The sequence below is a fragment of the Bubalus bubalis genome, chromosome 7, assembly GCF_019923935.1.
Source record: "Bubalus bubalis isolate 160015118507 breed Murrah chromosome 7, NDDB_SH_1, whole genome shotgun sequence".
NCBI lineage: Eukaryota > Metazoa > Chordata > Mammalia > Artiodactyla > Bovidae > Bubalus > Bubalus bubalis.
In genome coordinates, this window is record NC_059163.1 from 45,546,111 (window position 1) to 45,563,480 (window position 17,370).

The following is a 17,370-nucleotide window of genomic DNA, read 5'->3' on the forward strand; positions in this document are numbered from 1 at the left end:
AAACGTCAGTGAACTGTACACTTAAAAACAGCTAACATGGTAAATTTTATGTGTGTATATTTTACCACAATTTGCACAACCTACCTTAGGTCAGGCACTATAAATTCGGTTTCTTTTTGCTTAATCCTCCTAATACCTGATAAGGTGTGATGATCTTCCCAAGAAACGGGTAACACTGAGACACAGTAGTTATGTAGGCTACTACTAGGCAAGGCAGGGTTTCCAACCCACACTGTCTGAACTCTGTAGGCTGCTTTATGCTATACTCTCCTAGAGGTGTTATTATATCATCACACTAATGTGAATTAAAATCTCCTGGAAACCTGCATGGGTTTAACATAATTATGCTCATCTTTAGGCTACAATATTAGTACCTCCAATCCCAATTTAAACCTCTAATAAGATCAAATTTTTATCACCAAAGGACTGAAGATCTTTGATCTTACGTATGTATGTTAAGTATCCACAGGTGAAGGGAACCTACATTTATGGAAACCTTGCAGCATGCTAAGTGTTTTTTACATGTTATCTCATTTAACCATACATAAAATTTTTAAACTAGCTGCTATCATTCACTTTTTACAGTGAAAGAAGTAGAGGCTAACAGAAATAATTTAATAAGTGAGGTCATGCTGCTAGTAAGTAATGGAGCCTGGACCTAAAATGCACTATCCAGTTCTGAAACTTGTATGGTTTTCTTTGTATTCCCTCTGGGTTTGACCAGGAAGATTCAATTAAAATAGGGAAAAGAATAAACTGCTGGATACTGTATAGACAGGAACTCTGGGAAAGAATGCTAAAAGTGTATGTAAAATACTTAGGCCACTTTAATCTTTAACAAATGATTGGGCTCTTGGGCAGTCAGGAATTTAAATCAATCCTTGACTTGAGGTGGTAACTACATAACTAGGTCAAAGAGCTCTTTTTACCCAGTAGTCATATCTGCTCATTGTCTATCAAGCTTTACAGACTAGTATCCAAATCTATTGCTTAAACATAAACAATAGTTACCGTTACTCAGAGGAAAGTCCTCCCCTGTATCTAAGGGAATCAAAACTACAGAATCAACTTATGGTAGTCATACAAAAAAACCTGCTTCTAAGAAAAAGGGATTCAGTTTAGATGGTATAATGACTGCTTCTAACACATACACCAAAGAACTTCCCCCATTAGTCTCAGTTGTTTACAAAATTCAAAACTCCTATCAAGACTACTGCTGCTGCTGCTAAGTCGCTTCAGTTGTGTCCGACTCTGTGCGACCTCATAGACGGCAGCCCACTAGGCTCCTCTGTCCCCGGGATTCTCCAGGCAAGAATACTGGAGTGGGTTGCCATCTCCTTCTCCAAGGAATGAAAGTGAAAAGTGAAAGTGAGGTCGCTCAGTCGTGCCTGACTCCTAGCGACCCCATGGACTGCAGCCCACCAGGCTCTTCTGTCCATGGGATTTTCCAGGCAACAGTACTGGAGTGGGTTGCCATTGCCTTCGTCACTTCACATTATGAATTACAACATCCAAGTATGACAGCTAATCAGCCCGGCTAATCCCGGCACCATCCCTGATCCCTGTATTAAGGTTCCAAGCTCTCCAACTGTGGTTTAACAACTGTGAGACTGTTAGTCCTATCACTACTATCACGTCTAAATGTAACCACAGTGGGTTTCTGTGCAAGAAGGAACTGAAACATAAAAGGTTAAATTTTGATTTTTAAGTACAGAGACTAAATCCAGGAACTTCTAAATTCCTGTGTGTTATTTCACTATATAGGATGTACAGTGTTATTTCCTATATCTATACCTATTATTTGTGCAGTCTTTTACAGTTTGTTCATGAGTGACAAAGAGAAAAGTAGAATCCTGATTTACTGATTCTCATTTTGGTGCTTTTCTCATTCAAATTTCCAGAAATACCTTAATTTGGAACATATCCATGGTTATAAAGAAAGCAGTTTTAAACAGACCTCTGACGGTCAACTAGACATAGCATTTAACTATTAGAAGTAAAAACTGCATCAGTTCAGTTCAGTTGCTCAGTCGTGTCCGACTCTTTGCGACCCCATGAATCGCAGCACGCCAGGCCTCCCTGTCCATCACCAACTTCCAGAGTTCACTCATACTCACGTCCATCGAGTCGGTGATGCCATCCAGCCACCTCATCCTCTGTCGTCCCCTTCTCCTCCTGCCCCCAATCCCTCCCAGCATCAGAGTCTTTTCCAATGAGTCAACTCTTCGCATGAGTTGGCCAAAGTACTGGAGTTTCAGCTTTAGCATCATTTCTTCCAAAGAACACCCAGGGCTGATCTCCTTTAGAAAGGACTGGTTGGATCTCCTTGCAGTCCAAGGGACTCTCAAGAGTCTTCTCCAACACCACAGTTCAAAAGCATCAATTCTTCAGCGCTCAGCTTTCTTCACAGTCCAACTCTCACATCCATACATGACCTCTGGAAAAACCACAGCCTTGACTAGACAGATCTTTGTTGGCAAAGTAATGTCTCTGCTTTTCAATATGCTATCTAGGTTGGTCATAACTTTCCTTCCAAGGAGTAAACGTCTTTTAATTTCATGGCTGCAGTCACCATCTGCAGTGATTTTGGAGCCCAGAAAAATAAAGTCTGACACTGTTTCCACTGTTTCCCCATCTATTTCCCATGAAGTGATGGGATCAGATGCCATGATCTTCGTTTTCTGAATGTTGAGCTTTAAGCCAACTTTTTCATTCTCCTCTTTCACTTTCATCAAGAGGCTTTTTAGTTCCTCTTCACTTTCTGCCATAAGGGTGGTGTCATCTGCATACCTGAGGTTATTGATATTTCTCCTGGCAATCTTGATTCCAGCTTGTGCTTCTTCCAACCCAGCGTTTCTCATGATGTACTCTGCATATAAGTTAAATAAGCAGGGTGACAATGTACAGCCAGGACGTACTCCTTTTCCTATTTGGAACCAGTCTGTTGTTCCATGTCCAGTTCTAACTGTTGCTTCCTGACCTGCATATAGGTTTCTCAAGAGGCAGGTCAGGTGGTCTGGTATTCCCATCTCTTGAAGAATTTTCCACAGTTTATTGTGATCCACACAGTCAAAGGCTTTGGCATAGTCAATAAAGCAGAACTAAGGCTTAAAAGAACTCTTAATCTGTGCCCTAAAACTAATAATCTGTTATGAATTTTAAAAACTTTTAGATTTGCCTTAATTTCACAGTACATAAAACCTGGAAAGCACCTTTCCACACTTTCTGTGAACCAAGTAACTTTTAGGTATGTTCCATGTGCTAAATAGATAATTACTGGAGTACTTCATTTGTGTGACCAACTTTCCCAGCTGGATGCAGGCCTTTCAGAGTCAAACTGCATCACCGTAATTCACCCTCCTGAAGCCCTGGCAAGTACACTGAATGGTGTCTTATTAAATAAACAAATAAAAGAACTCGGGCCTGTACATATCTTCCATTGCTTTAATCCTATAGCTACATACTACTATAGGGATACAGAAGCCAGTTATATTGTTAACAAATTATAGTGTTGTTACCGCTACTGCTAAGTCACTTCGGTCGTGTCCGACTCTGTGCGACCCCACAGAAGGCAGCCCAACAGGCTCCCCAGTCCCTGGGATTCTCCAGGCAAGAACACTGGAGTGGGTTGCCATTTCCTTCTCCAATGTATGAAAGTGAAAAGTGAAAGTGAAGTCGCTCAGTTGTGTCTGACTCTTCGCGACCCCATGGACTGCAGCCCACCAGGCTCCTCCATCCATGGGATTTTAGTGTTAAGCAACTATAAAAAATTTTAACATGTATGGGGAGGAGCTAACTTGTGAGGTTAAAAAAAGATCAAAGGATCATTTATCTTTATTGCAAGCGGAACCTAACACTAGTTTGATGCTTTCTCTAGAAATCTACTCAGTTACTGGAAAACCACCACTCAAGGAAACCATGAAGTAAAAATCCTGGGTTGCAGTATTTAAGAACTGAGGGAAGTGCTTTAAAATTATGTAGTATTTTTACCTTCAATGTATAGAGCGATTTATGATATGGGTGACAATTTAGGTTGGCAATTAAACATATTTTTTTGTCAAAGTAATTAAAAATGGGAAACAGGGTACTTTGGAAAAGGCAAAAGTACTCAAGAACCTATTCCATGCTGATGGAAAGAATTTAACTTGAATTATCTTGTTTCTTTCACTCCAATTGCCCTCCACAGAATGTTTTGATCTGGATTTCATCTTTCGAATAGATTTCACTATTGGAAACAGTCTAGAGTAGGAGGTAACCCTGGAGATCTTTGATCTAGTTCAAATCCCTCACGTGAGGAATGGCAGGATGAGAAGGTGTGGTTGTAGTCTTCAATTACTTTTCAGGGCTTTCAAATGGAAGAGGGATTTGATTTGAAATTCTGTACTATCTCCAAGGGGCAGAGCAAATTTATGTACACAGAATTTTAGGGATTAAATTAATCAATTAGAGTTGCCAAACACCAGAATATGCTTCTTTCACAGGTTAAGTTCCTTAAGTTCCTTCATAGGTAAGCCTTTCCTAAGATGTCCTAGGAGAGGAAAGTTGCAGAGAAGATATACATTCCAGACAAAACCTGTAGCAAACTGATGAAATTCCTCTCAACTAAATGATACTACTTAGTAATTCCAAACCAAGTAAAGTGTTATAGTGGTATTTAAATTTCTGGTTTAATTTAAATAAGTATAGCATGCGAGGCATCCCCAAACACGTTGTTAATCCAAATAACCTCCTTAAAGAGATTGGAGAGGTGTGTATGAGAGGTGAGTCACTTACCTGCTTCCTAAAACAACCAGAAAAAAAAAATCTACTGATAATCAACATCTTATTAACGCAAATAATGTCATTTCCCAATAAAAAGGACCAGTAAGTATATGTGAGAGAGACACAAACAGGGAGGCTACTAGGAGAGCCACTCACCTGCTTCCTGTAACAACTGAAAAATACAGCTGGTAATTTTATTTGAGATTGCAGCTTTTCCTTCAAGGTGATTCTTTCTGGCTGCATTTCCTGCTGTAATCTGGTCCTTGGACTGCAAGAGGACTTTTCCTGGACTATCCAACAATTCATAGACTTCTTTTGTTTTACCCTCATAGAGTTTTTTACCAATCTTCAGTACTGTGGAAATAAAATGGAAACATCAGATTTCAGGAAATTTCGTGTAAAAGATAATCGAGAAGATTAAATTATCTAGAATAATGAATCAGTATGCATACAGAGCAATTAAATAATTTTAATAAAAAATTAACTCATCTGCATAGATCCTTATACCCTACAAAGTATTTTAACGCACCATCACATTTCATCCATACAATTTTGTCAAGAATTACAATTATGCAAATTGATACAGATTAGGAAACTAAGTACCAAAAAGGTAGATGCCGCATAGTTAAGAAATGGCAGAGCCAGAAAAAACCATAAGTCTTCTGATATCTAATGTTATGTTGTGCTCTTTCCACTGTCAATTTGTCTCTCACAGTAGAACTGAAGTAGAATTAGTTAAGACACATTAAGATTAATGTGACAACACTAGTAATTTCATATATATACTCATAATACAATTAACTAAAATAGCTTGCAGGAGGAAAAATGCTGTATTTTCCCCGACTTTTGTTTTCCATGGCAAGCAAAATGGGCAAGTTCAGCCCGATGGTCTTCTTGATTTCAAGTCGATGTGCAAGAGGAGCCACCTCCATCCACTGCAGTCAATGGACCTGGAAGCACTTCTATTATTCTAATCCTGCTTCCCTACCCCCCACCCTTGAACCCCTCTCCTCACTAACAGTTATAGAAAACTGTGTGAAGTAAGGACAAGAGCATCCAATTGATGCAGGTCATCAGACTTAAAGAAAAGTAGACTTTGGTCATTAGAAAGAATGATTTTGATGAAGATCAGGGATAATGGAAGTTTAAGGACTTAAAATTTCCAAGAGGAGAAATCACCACCCCTCATTCTTCCAAAACATTGACTCATTCTCAGCATCTGCATTTTTCAGTGTCCATGTGCCAGGTACTAAGGATGTACCAGTAAACCATGTTCCTGCTCTCTAGAGGCCAGAGTCTGAGAGAAGCTGAAATTAACCATCATAATAAGTATAATGTGAGAAATACAGAGACTATGGGACCACAGGTTCACAGCAGGACCACTTAACCTAACTTCTGTCATCTAGAACAAAGTGAGGGTTAGGCTGAGATCCAAGGAATGGTCAAGAGGTAGGGAGTGGCAGTGAAAGAAGACCAGGGGGTGAGGGAGTGCATGGCAGAACTTCAGCAAGTTTGCAACACTGTGTGTATGTGTACACTCCTGCTGGGCAGAGAAGGGGCTGGGGGTAGCAGCTGAGAAGTCCAAAGGAAAGGCAGGAGATAAACCTGAAGAAGGGGCAGAGGTCACATCAACAGGGAGTGAAGATAACCATTAAATTCAACAGTTACCAGCTCAGCTCAATGGCTACATCTGCAGGGTACATAATTCAGAGGATGAATCCCCATCCTCTTATTGTGATGTCTTGATTCACTGACAAGGTTTAAAAGGTCCTTCCAAGATGTAGCACTAACTTAGCACTCCAAATTCAGATTTCTTTATTCCCTTCCTAGAACCCTAACTGCACTCAATATGCCAGCAAATTTGGAAAACTCAGCAGTGACCACAGGACTGGGAAAGGTCAGTTTTCATTCCAACTCAAAGAAAGGCAATGCCAAAGAATGCTCAAGTTACCACACAATTACTCATCTTACACACTAGTAAAGTAATGCTCAAAATTCTCCAAGCCAGGCTTCAACAGTACATGAACTGTTAAAATTCCAGATGTTCAAGCTGGATTTAGAAAAGGCTGAGGAACCAGAGATCAAAACTGTCAACATCTGCTGGATCATTGAAAAACAAAGAGAATTCCAGAAAAACATCAATTCTGCTTTATTGACTATGCCAAAGCCTTTGACTGTGTGGATCACAATAAACTGTGGAAAATTCTGAAAGAGATGGGAATACCAGACCACTTGACCTGGCTCCTGAGAAATCTGTATGCAGGTCAGGAAGCAACAGTTAGAATTGGACATGGAACAACAGACTGGTTCCAAATCGGGAAAGGAGTATGTCAAGGCTGTATATTGTCACCCTGCTTATTTAACTTATATGCAGAGTACATCATGAGAAACACTGGGATGGATGAAGCACAAGCTGGAATCAAGACTGTCAGGAGAAATATCAATAACCTCAGATATGCAGATGACACCACCCTTATGGCAGAAAGTAAAGAAGTAAAGAGCCTCTTGATGAAAGTGAAAGGGGAGAGTGAAAAAGTTGGCTTAAAACTTAACATTCAATAAACTAAGATCATAGCATCTGGTCCCATCACTTCATGGCAAAAAATGGGGAAGCAATGGAAACAGTGACAGACTATTTTTCTGGGCTCCAAAATCACTGCAGATGGTGACTGCAGCCATGAAATTAAAAGACACTTGCTCCTTGGAAGCAAAGTTATGACCAACCTAGACAGCATATTAAAAAACAGAGACATTACTTTGCCAACAAAGGTCAGTCTAGTCAAAGCTATGGTTTTTTCCAGTGGTCATGTATGGATGTGAGAGTTGGACTATAAAGAAAGCTGAGCACGGAAGAATCGATGCTTTTGAACTGTGGTTTTGGAGTAGACTCTTGAGAGTCTCCTGGACTGCAAGGAGATCCAACCAGTCCATCCTAAGGGAAATCAGTCCTGAATATTCATTGGAAGGACTGATGCTGAAACTCCAATACTTTAGCCACCTGATGCGAACAGCTGACTCACCGGAAAAGACCATGATGCTGGGAAAGATTGAAGGCGCAAGGAGAAGGGGACGACAGAAGATGAGATGGTTGGATGGCATCACTGACTCAATGGACATGAGTTTGAGTAAACTCTGGGCATTGGTGATGGGACAGGGAAGCCTGGCATGCTGCAGTCCATGGGGTCGCAAAGAGTTGGACACAACTGAGTGGCTGAACTTAACTGAGAACCCTAACTTCCTGTAATCTCTAAATCCTCCTCTCAGGCTTCTGACATGCTCTTCCATAGGCCCTGAACACTGTTTCCTCCCCCTCCATCCCACTATTCATCCTTCAGGTCTCACAAACCACGCTGGTTGAGTTTAGACCTCATAAAGCTTAACCACATCAGTAAAATGGCAGACGTCTGTTACAAAGACCATTATGGCTGCTGTGTGGAGAATGAGATGAGGCAGGGCTGGGTGGAAGAAAACCACCAAATGACAGACCAGTTAGGATGCTGTAGTAGCAAGCCAGGTGACAAATAACCTGGGCTAAAGAAAAAAAAAGTGGGATAAGACTCAAGCTATTTACAAGGTAAAAGTTTTAATAACAATTGATTCAATATGGGAAATATGGAAAGTTAAGGATGGTGCCTAGGTTAGAAGTCTGTACCCAATGCTATTCCCTTCAATTTAGTTGAATCGGCATTTATTTATTTATGGCCATCCCACTGTGGCTTGTGGAATCTTAGTTTGCCAAACTGCCCCCTGCGATGGAAGCATGGAGTTCTAACCACTGGGCCATTAGGGAATCCCCTGAATCATTATTTATTACCTAATTGCTTTTCTATCCATTAATAGAAATAACATAACATCATAGAAGACAACTGCTACCAGTGCCAAAATGCTTGCTATAAATTCATAGATGAATTCAGAAGAGGCTGATGAGGACTGAGAATAATTCATGGAATTGAAATTTAAGAGTACTGAAAACTACAGAACTTCTGCAAAGAGATAAGAACATCTAGGATGGTGCTGTCCAATAAAGGACAGCCACTAGCCACAGGTGCCTATGAAACATTTGAAATGTGGCTACTCCAAATTGAGATGATGTAAGTGTAAAATACACACTGGATTTCAATATTTTTTTTTAAACTCGCAAAAATCACAATTTTTATATTGCTTATGCGTTGAAATGGTACTACTTTGGATATAATTTAGCAGTAAAAATAGCACAAACTATCTTTCCTGAGGATCCTCATCACGCATGGACAAAACGATTATAAATATGTAACATGATAAATACAAAGTGAAGCAATAAACTTTTTGCCTGGTGGTTTTGAAAAGAGTCGGACACGACTGAGCGGCTTCACTTTCACTTCACTTTGAAACTCTCATTGGCATAAAATGGCTAAAAACAAAATCTAGACAGGAAATATAAAAATCCTCAGAAGGTTCAGTTATTAATTTTCTGAAACAGGCTATTATTAACCTAAAGGGAAAAGCAAGACTTTGGTTTCGGGAATCAACATTAGATGTTCCTGCGTTTGTTTTGCAATACCTATTATTGCAAACGCGATTTGCAGGTATCTCTCTAATTTCTGGCCATCTCTCGTTCCAATGACCCTTTGCGCCTTTTCCTCATTCCACGAGAAGTTCTGGATGTTACAAAAAGTTCGAAGGCCCCGGAGCGCTTTGTTTCTAACGCACGGCTGCGCAGCGTCAGGGCCACGTGCCCGCGCGCCCAGTGGCCTAGAGAGGCGGATGCAGGGAGACGGGGCACAGTCCGGGGAAGGATGCCGTGGGGAGCCAAGAAGAGCGCACAGGCCAGCGTGAGAGAGGCGGAAAGACCGTGGAGTCCCAACTCCTGCGGACGCCAATTAACTCACCTTCGACTGCCGTCATTGTCCGGAGAGGTCTGAGGGTTTCGGCCGCGCTGGGAAGAGACGCAGGACTCTGGAAAAGAAACGCGATCAGAGAGGCTCACGGGGCGGGGGAGCGAGGCACCGCCCACAGGCACGCCCTGGCATGGCCGCGTGACCCCTAGCGCCCCCTCCGGGTCTCTTCGAACATCTCCGCGGCCACGGAATATCGCGGGTCCCTAACCTACCCAGAACTTGGACGCCGGAGCAAGGCTTCCCGCCGCGCAGGCGCAGCGACGCGGGCTCCCCCGCCCCGCCCAGCGCGGGCGCAGTTCTTGGCAAGAAAAATGGCGCGCACTGGCGGCCCCTCCCCACTTTTCTGCCGCTCGCTGACTGGGCCCCTCCTCGCCAGAGAGAGCGGCTCAGAAGTTGGGGCATACCAAGTAGTGACGGCTCGGGGAAAAGCATATGAGGAGGGACATACAAAGTGTATATCCTCTGGGAGAGAAATGACATTAACCCCGTTAGTTCTAGTACCTCCGTCTTGGATGCTAGAAAATAACGGAGAGATGCACATGCGGAAAAATTATCCTCCCACAGGCCTCAGGGGAGGGCTAGCTCCACCCCCACAGGGCCGTCACTCCTCCACTCAACCGCGGGGCCTCGCCCTCCGTCCTCGCTCATTGGCCAGCCCGGAGGGGCGGGGCAGAGTGGAGGGGGTGGAGACAAATCCCTCTCAGGGGAAAGCACGCGCCGCCGCAGTAGCGAGGGTCGAGCCGCTGCGAAGGAAGCAGCTGTACCCGGTCGGACCTTCGGAGGCTTGCAGGCCGAACAGTCTACTGGTTGGTGCTTAGAACCCTGCCGCGGCGGCGGGTCCCACCACGTGCTTCCGGCGGCGACATGGAGCTGGAGGAGTTAGGGATCCGAGAGGAATGTGGCGTGTTCGGGTGCATCGCCTCAGGAGAGTGGCCCACGCAGCTAGACGTACCACATGTGGTCACTCTGGGACTCGTGGGGCTGCAGCACCGGTGAGCGACTGGGTGAGGGGTGGGGATGGCGGCTCGTGTTCTCCATCTGCCCTATCCGCTTCCCGCGGCCGGAGTTGGCGATCTCGCGGACGCCTGAGAACTAGGGGCCGGACCTCTCTCTTACCTGGACTGGTACCTTCCTGTGGCATTCACCAGATTGCCAAGGCGTGCGCCAGGGCTCTCTTGTCTCCCTGGACTTCAGCCTGTCCCCCGCCACCCTTAACGGTCTTTAGGGGCTCTCCGAGCTCCCGGTGTAGTGCACCCCTCCTGGATCTGACCAGATTGTAAGGCTCCAGTCGGCTGGACTAGCCCAGTCGAGGTTCTTCCTTGTTTGCTTGCGCGTTTTGATCTCCCAGAGTCTGAAGCTGTTCTTGTGGTAGAACTGTGTGGGGTGTTTGCTAGTCCTAGACCTACAATACACTTTGAGGTTTCGCGGGGAGCCTGCAACCACCACAAGCTTTTGTTTGCAAGAGCAGAGCTATTGGGCAGATGCTGTATTTGAACGAAGTTATAGCTATGGGAATGTAAGGATTCAAACCCGGGGAAGCTGAATCGGTTGATGTTCAAAAGGAACTACCGGTTCTAGATCTCATGAATTCCAACAGATAATAATCCAATCACGGAGGAATAATGAATGTGCAAAAAATTCTTTGGTAAACATTTTAGATAATGAATGAAAAGATTAGTAGTAAGGAAATGCCAAAATAATTCCCTTCTTTAAAAGAGGGAGAGAACCTGTATGACAAGATACACACTGACTTTGAAAAACTGATAGATCCTTTGAGTTAAAAAATAACTTTGCTTCTGTGATCTTTCCATTTCCTACTAACTGAACTAAGTTTTAATATAAACAGTTTTCTTAAGGGTAAGAAATATAAACCTAAGCCTGACATCACTGAAAATATTACAGTTTCCATAAGAGGATACCTCAGCAACAACTTCTAGAACAGTTAAGGAACTTGGTGATAACACTTATCAGCAATATGGGAGAAATATGTATAAATGCATTCCAAATGATTAGCTTTCCCTCCACCAAACTTAAAGTAGAAGTAGGCTTTTTGCTTTTTTCAGGATCCAGAATAGTTGGGTTTGAGTTTCACATCTTGTATATTCCTTGTTTACTAAAAGCTGAGAGTAATTTAAAATTCTAGGATGAATCAAAAAGAATATTTTTAATTTGAATTAATTTTGGATAACTGTGGGTTGACCATAATAGAGATCTTATTTTAAAATACATTAATGTTATTGAGAGGATTATATATATAATCCAAGGAAAAACTAAAAGCTATTCATATGGAACTCCATAACACCGTGAGTTTATAACATTCTTCACAGAAGTTATTTTGGATATCCTGACATGGGAAGAGGTGTACAAACACAAGGGATCTTTAGAGTTGCCTGGTGGTCTGTGAGGAAGATATGAGACTGACCTTGAGTTTTTTTTTAACTATTTACTTTCTTAGTTAACTCATAAAGTTCATCCCCAATATCTCCTATTTAAATGTGTGTGTAAAGAAAAGTAGGGTAATTTTTTTTATGAATAACTTTATTCCTAATTATATGCACTTATCTACAGTTGCTTTTAAGTGAAAGAATTAATGAAATTAGATAATATTGATACAAGCTAAGGGCAATAATGATGTGGAGATCATTTGGCCACCTGATGCGGAGAGCTGACTCATTTGAAAAGACCCTGATGCTGGGAAAGATTGAGGGCAGGAGGAGAAGGGGACGACAGAGGATAAGATGGTTGGATGGCATCACCGACACAATGAACATGGGTTTGGGTGGACTCCGGGAGTTGGTGATGGACAGGGAGGCCGAGCGTACTGCGGTTCATGGGGTCGCAGAGTCGGACACGACTGAGTGAATGAACTGAACTGAACTGAAGGGCAATAAAAATGTGATTACTACATGATGATAGAGAAAACCTAATGGATTCTATCAGGCTGCTTATTTGACAGAGCAAGTATTTGCTAAACTGTGGTGTTGAAGATTGACCTTGTGATACTTTCAGTAACAGTGGCAAAAAACTCAATAGCTTCTGGAGAAGAAAAGCATTAGTGGAAAACCATTTAAGTTTTCCTTGTGTAGGCATAGGATCCGGAGAAGGCAATGGCACCCCACTCCAGTACACTTGCCTGGAAAATCCCATGGACGGAGGAGCTTGGTAGGCTGCAGTCCATGGGGTAGCTAAGAATCGGACACGACTGAGCGACTTTGCTTTCACTTTTCACTTTTATGCACTGGAGAAGGAAATGGCAGCCCACTCCAGTGTTCTTGCCTGGAGAATCCCAGGGACGGGGGAGCCTGGTGGGCTGCTGTCTATGGGGTCACACAGAGTCGGACACAACTGAAGTGACTTAGCAGCAGCAGCAGCAGGCATAGAATCATTAAGATTCTTTGAGAGCGCTGGTTCTTGCCCATAACCCTATCCAGTTCACAATTTTAAATTAGCAAAAGTCCTCATACATTAGGGAAACTGATTCTAAGAATATGAAACTTCTTTATGTCTAGAAGATAAAATCTGCTGCTGTAGGGGTGAAAGATTAAGAAAGAATGTTTTTAATAGAATGGATAACAACAACATGGTCCTCCTGTATAGCACAGGACACTATATTACATATCTTGTGATACCATAATGGAAAAGAATATGAAAAAGAATGTTTGTTATAAATATAGCTGAATCACTTTGCTGTACAGTAGAAATTAACATTGTAAGTCAACTGTACTTCAATAAATTTTCAAAAAATGTTTTCATTTGACAGTAAATCAAGGAATGTCAAAATTTGAAGCCTAGATGGGTTGTTATAATTTAATATAGAATTAGTTATATACAGTGTACATTGGCTGGTGGTGATCTGTTGCAGAAGGCTCTAGAAACTGAAATGTCTGTCACTTTTGCATTGTTTTTGGTTCTCTCTTAGGCATAGATATTTAGTGTCAGGGATGACAGAACCCCTGAATGTTGTGGTGTTATGTATTTTATATATAAAAACAAATGGAATATCAATTACTAGACAGTCATGCACTGGATGCTTAATCCAGATGGGTTCATCCAGAAGTCCTTCTTTTTTAGTAGTCTGGCTATTTGCAGATTTATACCATAGCTCTGCTTTCTGTCAGGGGGAATTTTCAGTGTTAAGCTAATTGGTTGTCCTCTTCAGCTATAAAGCTGTGTGTGTGTGCTTGTTTATGCCAGATAAATATAATCAATTACTTTTTCGGGCTTAAACATCAATGAGTTCTGAGGTTTGCAGAGTTGGGACAAACCATACACCCCATTGTAGATTAGAGATCTTTATCTTTAAACCACAGTCCCAGTTAATGGAGACTAGAATGACATGGACATATTTGAAGATTCCATAAAAGGAATTACTAAAATTTCAGACATTTATCACATGAATCAGCTAGTTAGCCTTTCCTTAGTTAGTTAGGGGACAAAAATGCCCTTCAAGTGAATTATCATCTTCCTGTGTTAGGAACTGAACCCTACAACTGGTAAACATTTTCATACCTTTTCTAAAAATTTATGACATTTACCTGATGAAGTTGGGTCACGTAGGGAGTCTCCTGACTGCAAAAATATTCTGAAGAATCTTTTGGTTCTGTTGTTCTTTGAGGAAACTGATTTGCAGCGGTCTCAGAAGCAGTTTTCTTAAGAGATATAGATGCTGATTCTGCAAAAAGTATATAACGTATCACTAGAAAGGCACTTGGGAGGTAGAGAGGAGGGATGCACTCAGACAAACCTATGGAATTTGTTTCCAGTTGTCTTCATTTAGTTTGTTGGGAAACCCAGGAGTAGATTATCAGAGAACTTGCTTTGAATTGCCATATTAAGGCTGGGGTTAACTTTTTTTATTTTTATCTCTTAGAAATAATAGCCAAATATGTTACATTCCTCTAGTGTTTTACATTCCCTTAGTTGGAAAAGTGACTTATCCCCCAAGGATCTTAAGGTACTACTGATTTGTCGTTTTGGTGAGTGTTGGGAATAGCCTCTTTAACATAAGACTTGAAGTCTACTAGGTTTCCTAGTAATAGTTTGATCTTGGGAAAGTCTAATTTCTGACTCTGTTTCTCACCTGTTGGGCTAGACTTGAATATTTTAAAGGTCCGGTGCACAGTCAGTGCCTTGGGAATGGTACTTTCGTGTGGTTAATCCTTAGCAGTTTCCCTTTTCAGTCGCACATCCATTAAAGGGCATTGAGAGAAGGAAAACATGAGGCAACTCATCTGATTTGTAATTTATGTCAAAAAATGGAGAATAAAATTTTCAGCTTTCGTGAGATATAAGTGTTGTTGGGCAGGGTTGGGGAACAGTGGAGTCCTGCTATTCTCTAATACTTTATTCAAAAAATATTTGTTGAGCTCGTCCTGTGTGTATGCAGGGCCCTGTGGTTGACACTAGGAATACTGTGCTACACGAGGCTGATGGTCCCTGCCCCCACAGAGAGGCAGTAGAGCAACTGGTTCAACAGAGCAGACTTGTTCATGCCTCCATTTCCTCCTCTGTAAATGGGGATAATGGTATCACTTACCTCAGAGAGTTGTAGTAGGGATTAAATGTATTAATATATAACGTGCTTAGAACACTACCTGGATATATGCATACCCTGTGACCCTGCATCCCACTCCTGGGTGTGTACTCAACAGTATGGGAGACATGCACAGGAATTTGTATAGCAGCATTATTCTTAGTAGCCCCAATCTGGGAACATTGGATAGAGAAAGTAGAGGGATGTATGTTCCTATTACTCCTGCTGCAAGTAAAATCATGGATGACTCTCAAACAATGCTGTGTGAAAGAAGCTTGACATTACAAAATACATACTAAAGGAAAAGACAATTGTATGATTCTATTAATAAAACTAGCCTATGGTAATGAACATTGATAACTTTTACCAGGGCTAACAGGCTTCCCAGGTGCTGCTAGTGGTAAAGAACCCACCTGTCAATGCAGGAGATGTAAGAGATGCGGGTTCAATGCCTGAGTTGGGAAGATCCCCTGGAGGAGGGCATGGAAACCCACTCCAATATTCCTGCCTGGAGAATTCCATGGACAGAGGAGCCTGGCAGGCTGCAGTCGATAGGGTCACAGAGTCAGACACAACTGAAGCGACTTAGCATGGACGCATGGGGGCTAACAGGATAATTAATGAAGTGGGGGGGGTCTGGTCTTTAGGGTGCTGGTAGTGTTTTAGATCTTGAGTTGAGTGGTAGGTGCACAGGTGTCTTCACTTTGTAAAAACTGAGGTCTTCAACTATTTATGTGAACTCAAAACAATTAGATCAATTATAAATCTATAAAATGCTAAAGTTGGATTATTTTAGCAATCTAGAGAGATGCAGTCATTTGCTCCATGTTGAATTTTAAGGGTAAAGAGAAACTAGAAAAATTAGGTTTTCTGTTTCTCAGACCAGTGCCTTTTCTTATAGTCTTTGTTTTTCTTTATGCTATATTATTATTATTAGGTTGGGCTTCCCAGGTGGTGCTAGTGGTAGAGAAATTGCCTGCCAATGTAGGAGATGTAAAAGATGCAGGTTTGATCCCTGGGTTAGGAAGATCCTCTGGAGGAGAGCATGGCAATCCACTCCAGTATTCTTGCCTGGAGAATCCTATGGACAGAGGAGCCTGGTGGGCTTCAGTCCATAGGGTCACACAGAGTCAGACATGACTGAAGACATTTAGCATGCACCCACATTATAAGTAACCTTTTCTGTTACTTATAATGGGTCAGTTTGGAATGACAGCTTCATAATTAGCTGGCTTCTCAGTTTTTGTAGAATTACTAAAAAGTTATGGCCATTGTTACCTTTGGAGAAAAGCAAAATTCAGAACTTATTACTTTGTGGGGGTTTTCCTTTTACATCCTAGTATTCTAATGGCAGTCACAGAAAAGTGTAATTTAAAGGCTAAGGATAGATAATTGTGCAGAAATTTGACGTGGGAAAGTTTCTGTTTACTTTGTTACTTTCCTATTAATAAGCTATGAAAGAAATGATTTTTCAGCATTTTTTGCTCTCACACAGCTCATAAATAATAGTCTTGATTTGTCAAGGACAAGAATAAACATCTATCAGGAAAAAGCTACAGAAGTTTTAATCAGTGTGGGAAAAGTTGGCATATTTCAGACTCTTACCATCTTCAAGTGCTTTTCTCTTGATGCTCTTTTCTCTTGGGTTTTTGGTATGATTTTCAAATAATTCTTAAACAAGAGAACATAGGAAAATAGTCATTATATGACATTGTTTAAAAGTGCATTAGTTTTGCAAGCATTCAAGTATTCTACAGTTAGAATATTTAAGTGATTGGACAGATGAAAGAGTTTAAGAATTAGGAATATTTTGGTGTTGCTGCTGCTGCTGAGTCGCTTCAGTTGTGTCCGACTCTGTGCGACCCCATCGACGGCAGCCCACCAGGCTCCCCTGTCCCTGGAATTCTCAAGGCAAGAACACTGGAATGGGTTGCCATTGCCTTCTACAGATTTTGGTACTAATCTTTCCTAAATCTTTAGGAAAGGCTTGAAATTGAAATTCTTGACTTAATAGGTATATGGTTTATAATAATTTAGGGAGCCATTTGAACATAAAATAGTATTAGGAATTTATTATTGAATTTTTTGCTAAGTTAAATACAAAGAGGAAGGTTTATAGAATTTTCACCTTAAAAAGTCTAATTCCAAGGTTACATAGTAACCTTGTTTCCATTTGGCAGTTCTGAGAGATGGTTGTCT

At 41.5% G+C, this 17,370-nt stretch overlaps 2 protein-coding genes across 7 annotated transcripts in view; one reads left to right on the forward strand and one right to left on the reverse strand.

Annotated features, from left to right (window-relative positions):
- The window catches only part of PAICS (phosphoribosylaminoimidazole carboxylase and phosphoribosylaminoimidazolesuccinocarboxamide synthase), a 44,456-nt gene that overhangs the window by 9,069 nt on the left and 18,017 nt on the right, over positions 1-17,370 (reverse strand). For 2 of the 5 annotated variants that reach the window (XM_006058348.4, XM_006058346.4), the window contains 4 exons: positions 16,777-16,842; positions 14,174-14,310; positions 9,630-9,696; positions 4,918-5,115 (listed from right to left, as the gene is read on the reverse strand). In XM_006058348.4, coding sequence (XP_006058410.3) covers positions 4,918-5,115; positions 9,630-9,696; positions 14,174-14,310; positions 16,777-16,842 — 468 coding nt within the window. Of the gene's footprint in view, positions 1-4,917; positions 5,116-9,629; positions 9,697-9,850; positions 9,943-10,042; positions 10,100-10,139; positions 10,159-14,173; positions 14,311-16,776; positions 16,843-17,370 lie in introns of those variants that run through there. The other 3 variants (XM_006058351.3, XM_006058349.4, XM_006058350.4) reach the window with 3 other exon arrangements.
- PPAT (phosphoribosyl pyrophosphate amidotransferase) overlaps positions 10,313-17,370 on the forward strand; it is a 39,096-nt gene continuing 32,038 nt past the window's right edge. The window contains exon 1 of one of the 2 annotated variants that reach the window (XM_025290012.3): positions 10,313-10,630. In XM_025290012.3, coding sequence (XP_025145797.1) covers positions 10,503-10,630 — 128 coding nt within the window. In that variant the 5' untranslated portion in view covers positions 10,313-10,502. The remainder of the gene's footprint in view (positions 10,631-17,370) is intronic. The other variant, XM_006058353.4, reaches the window with a different exon arrangement.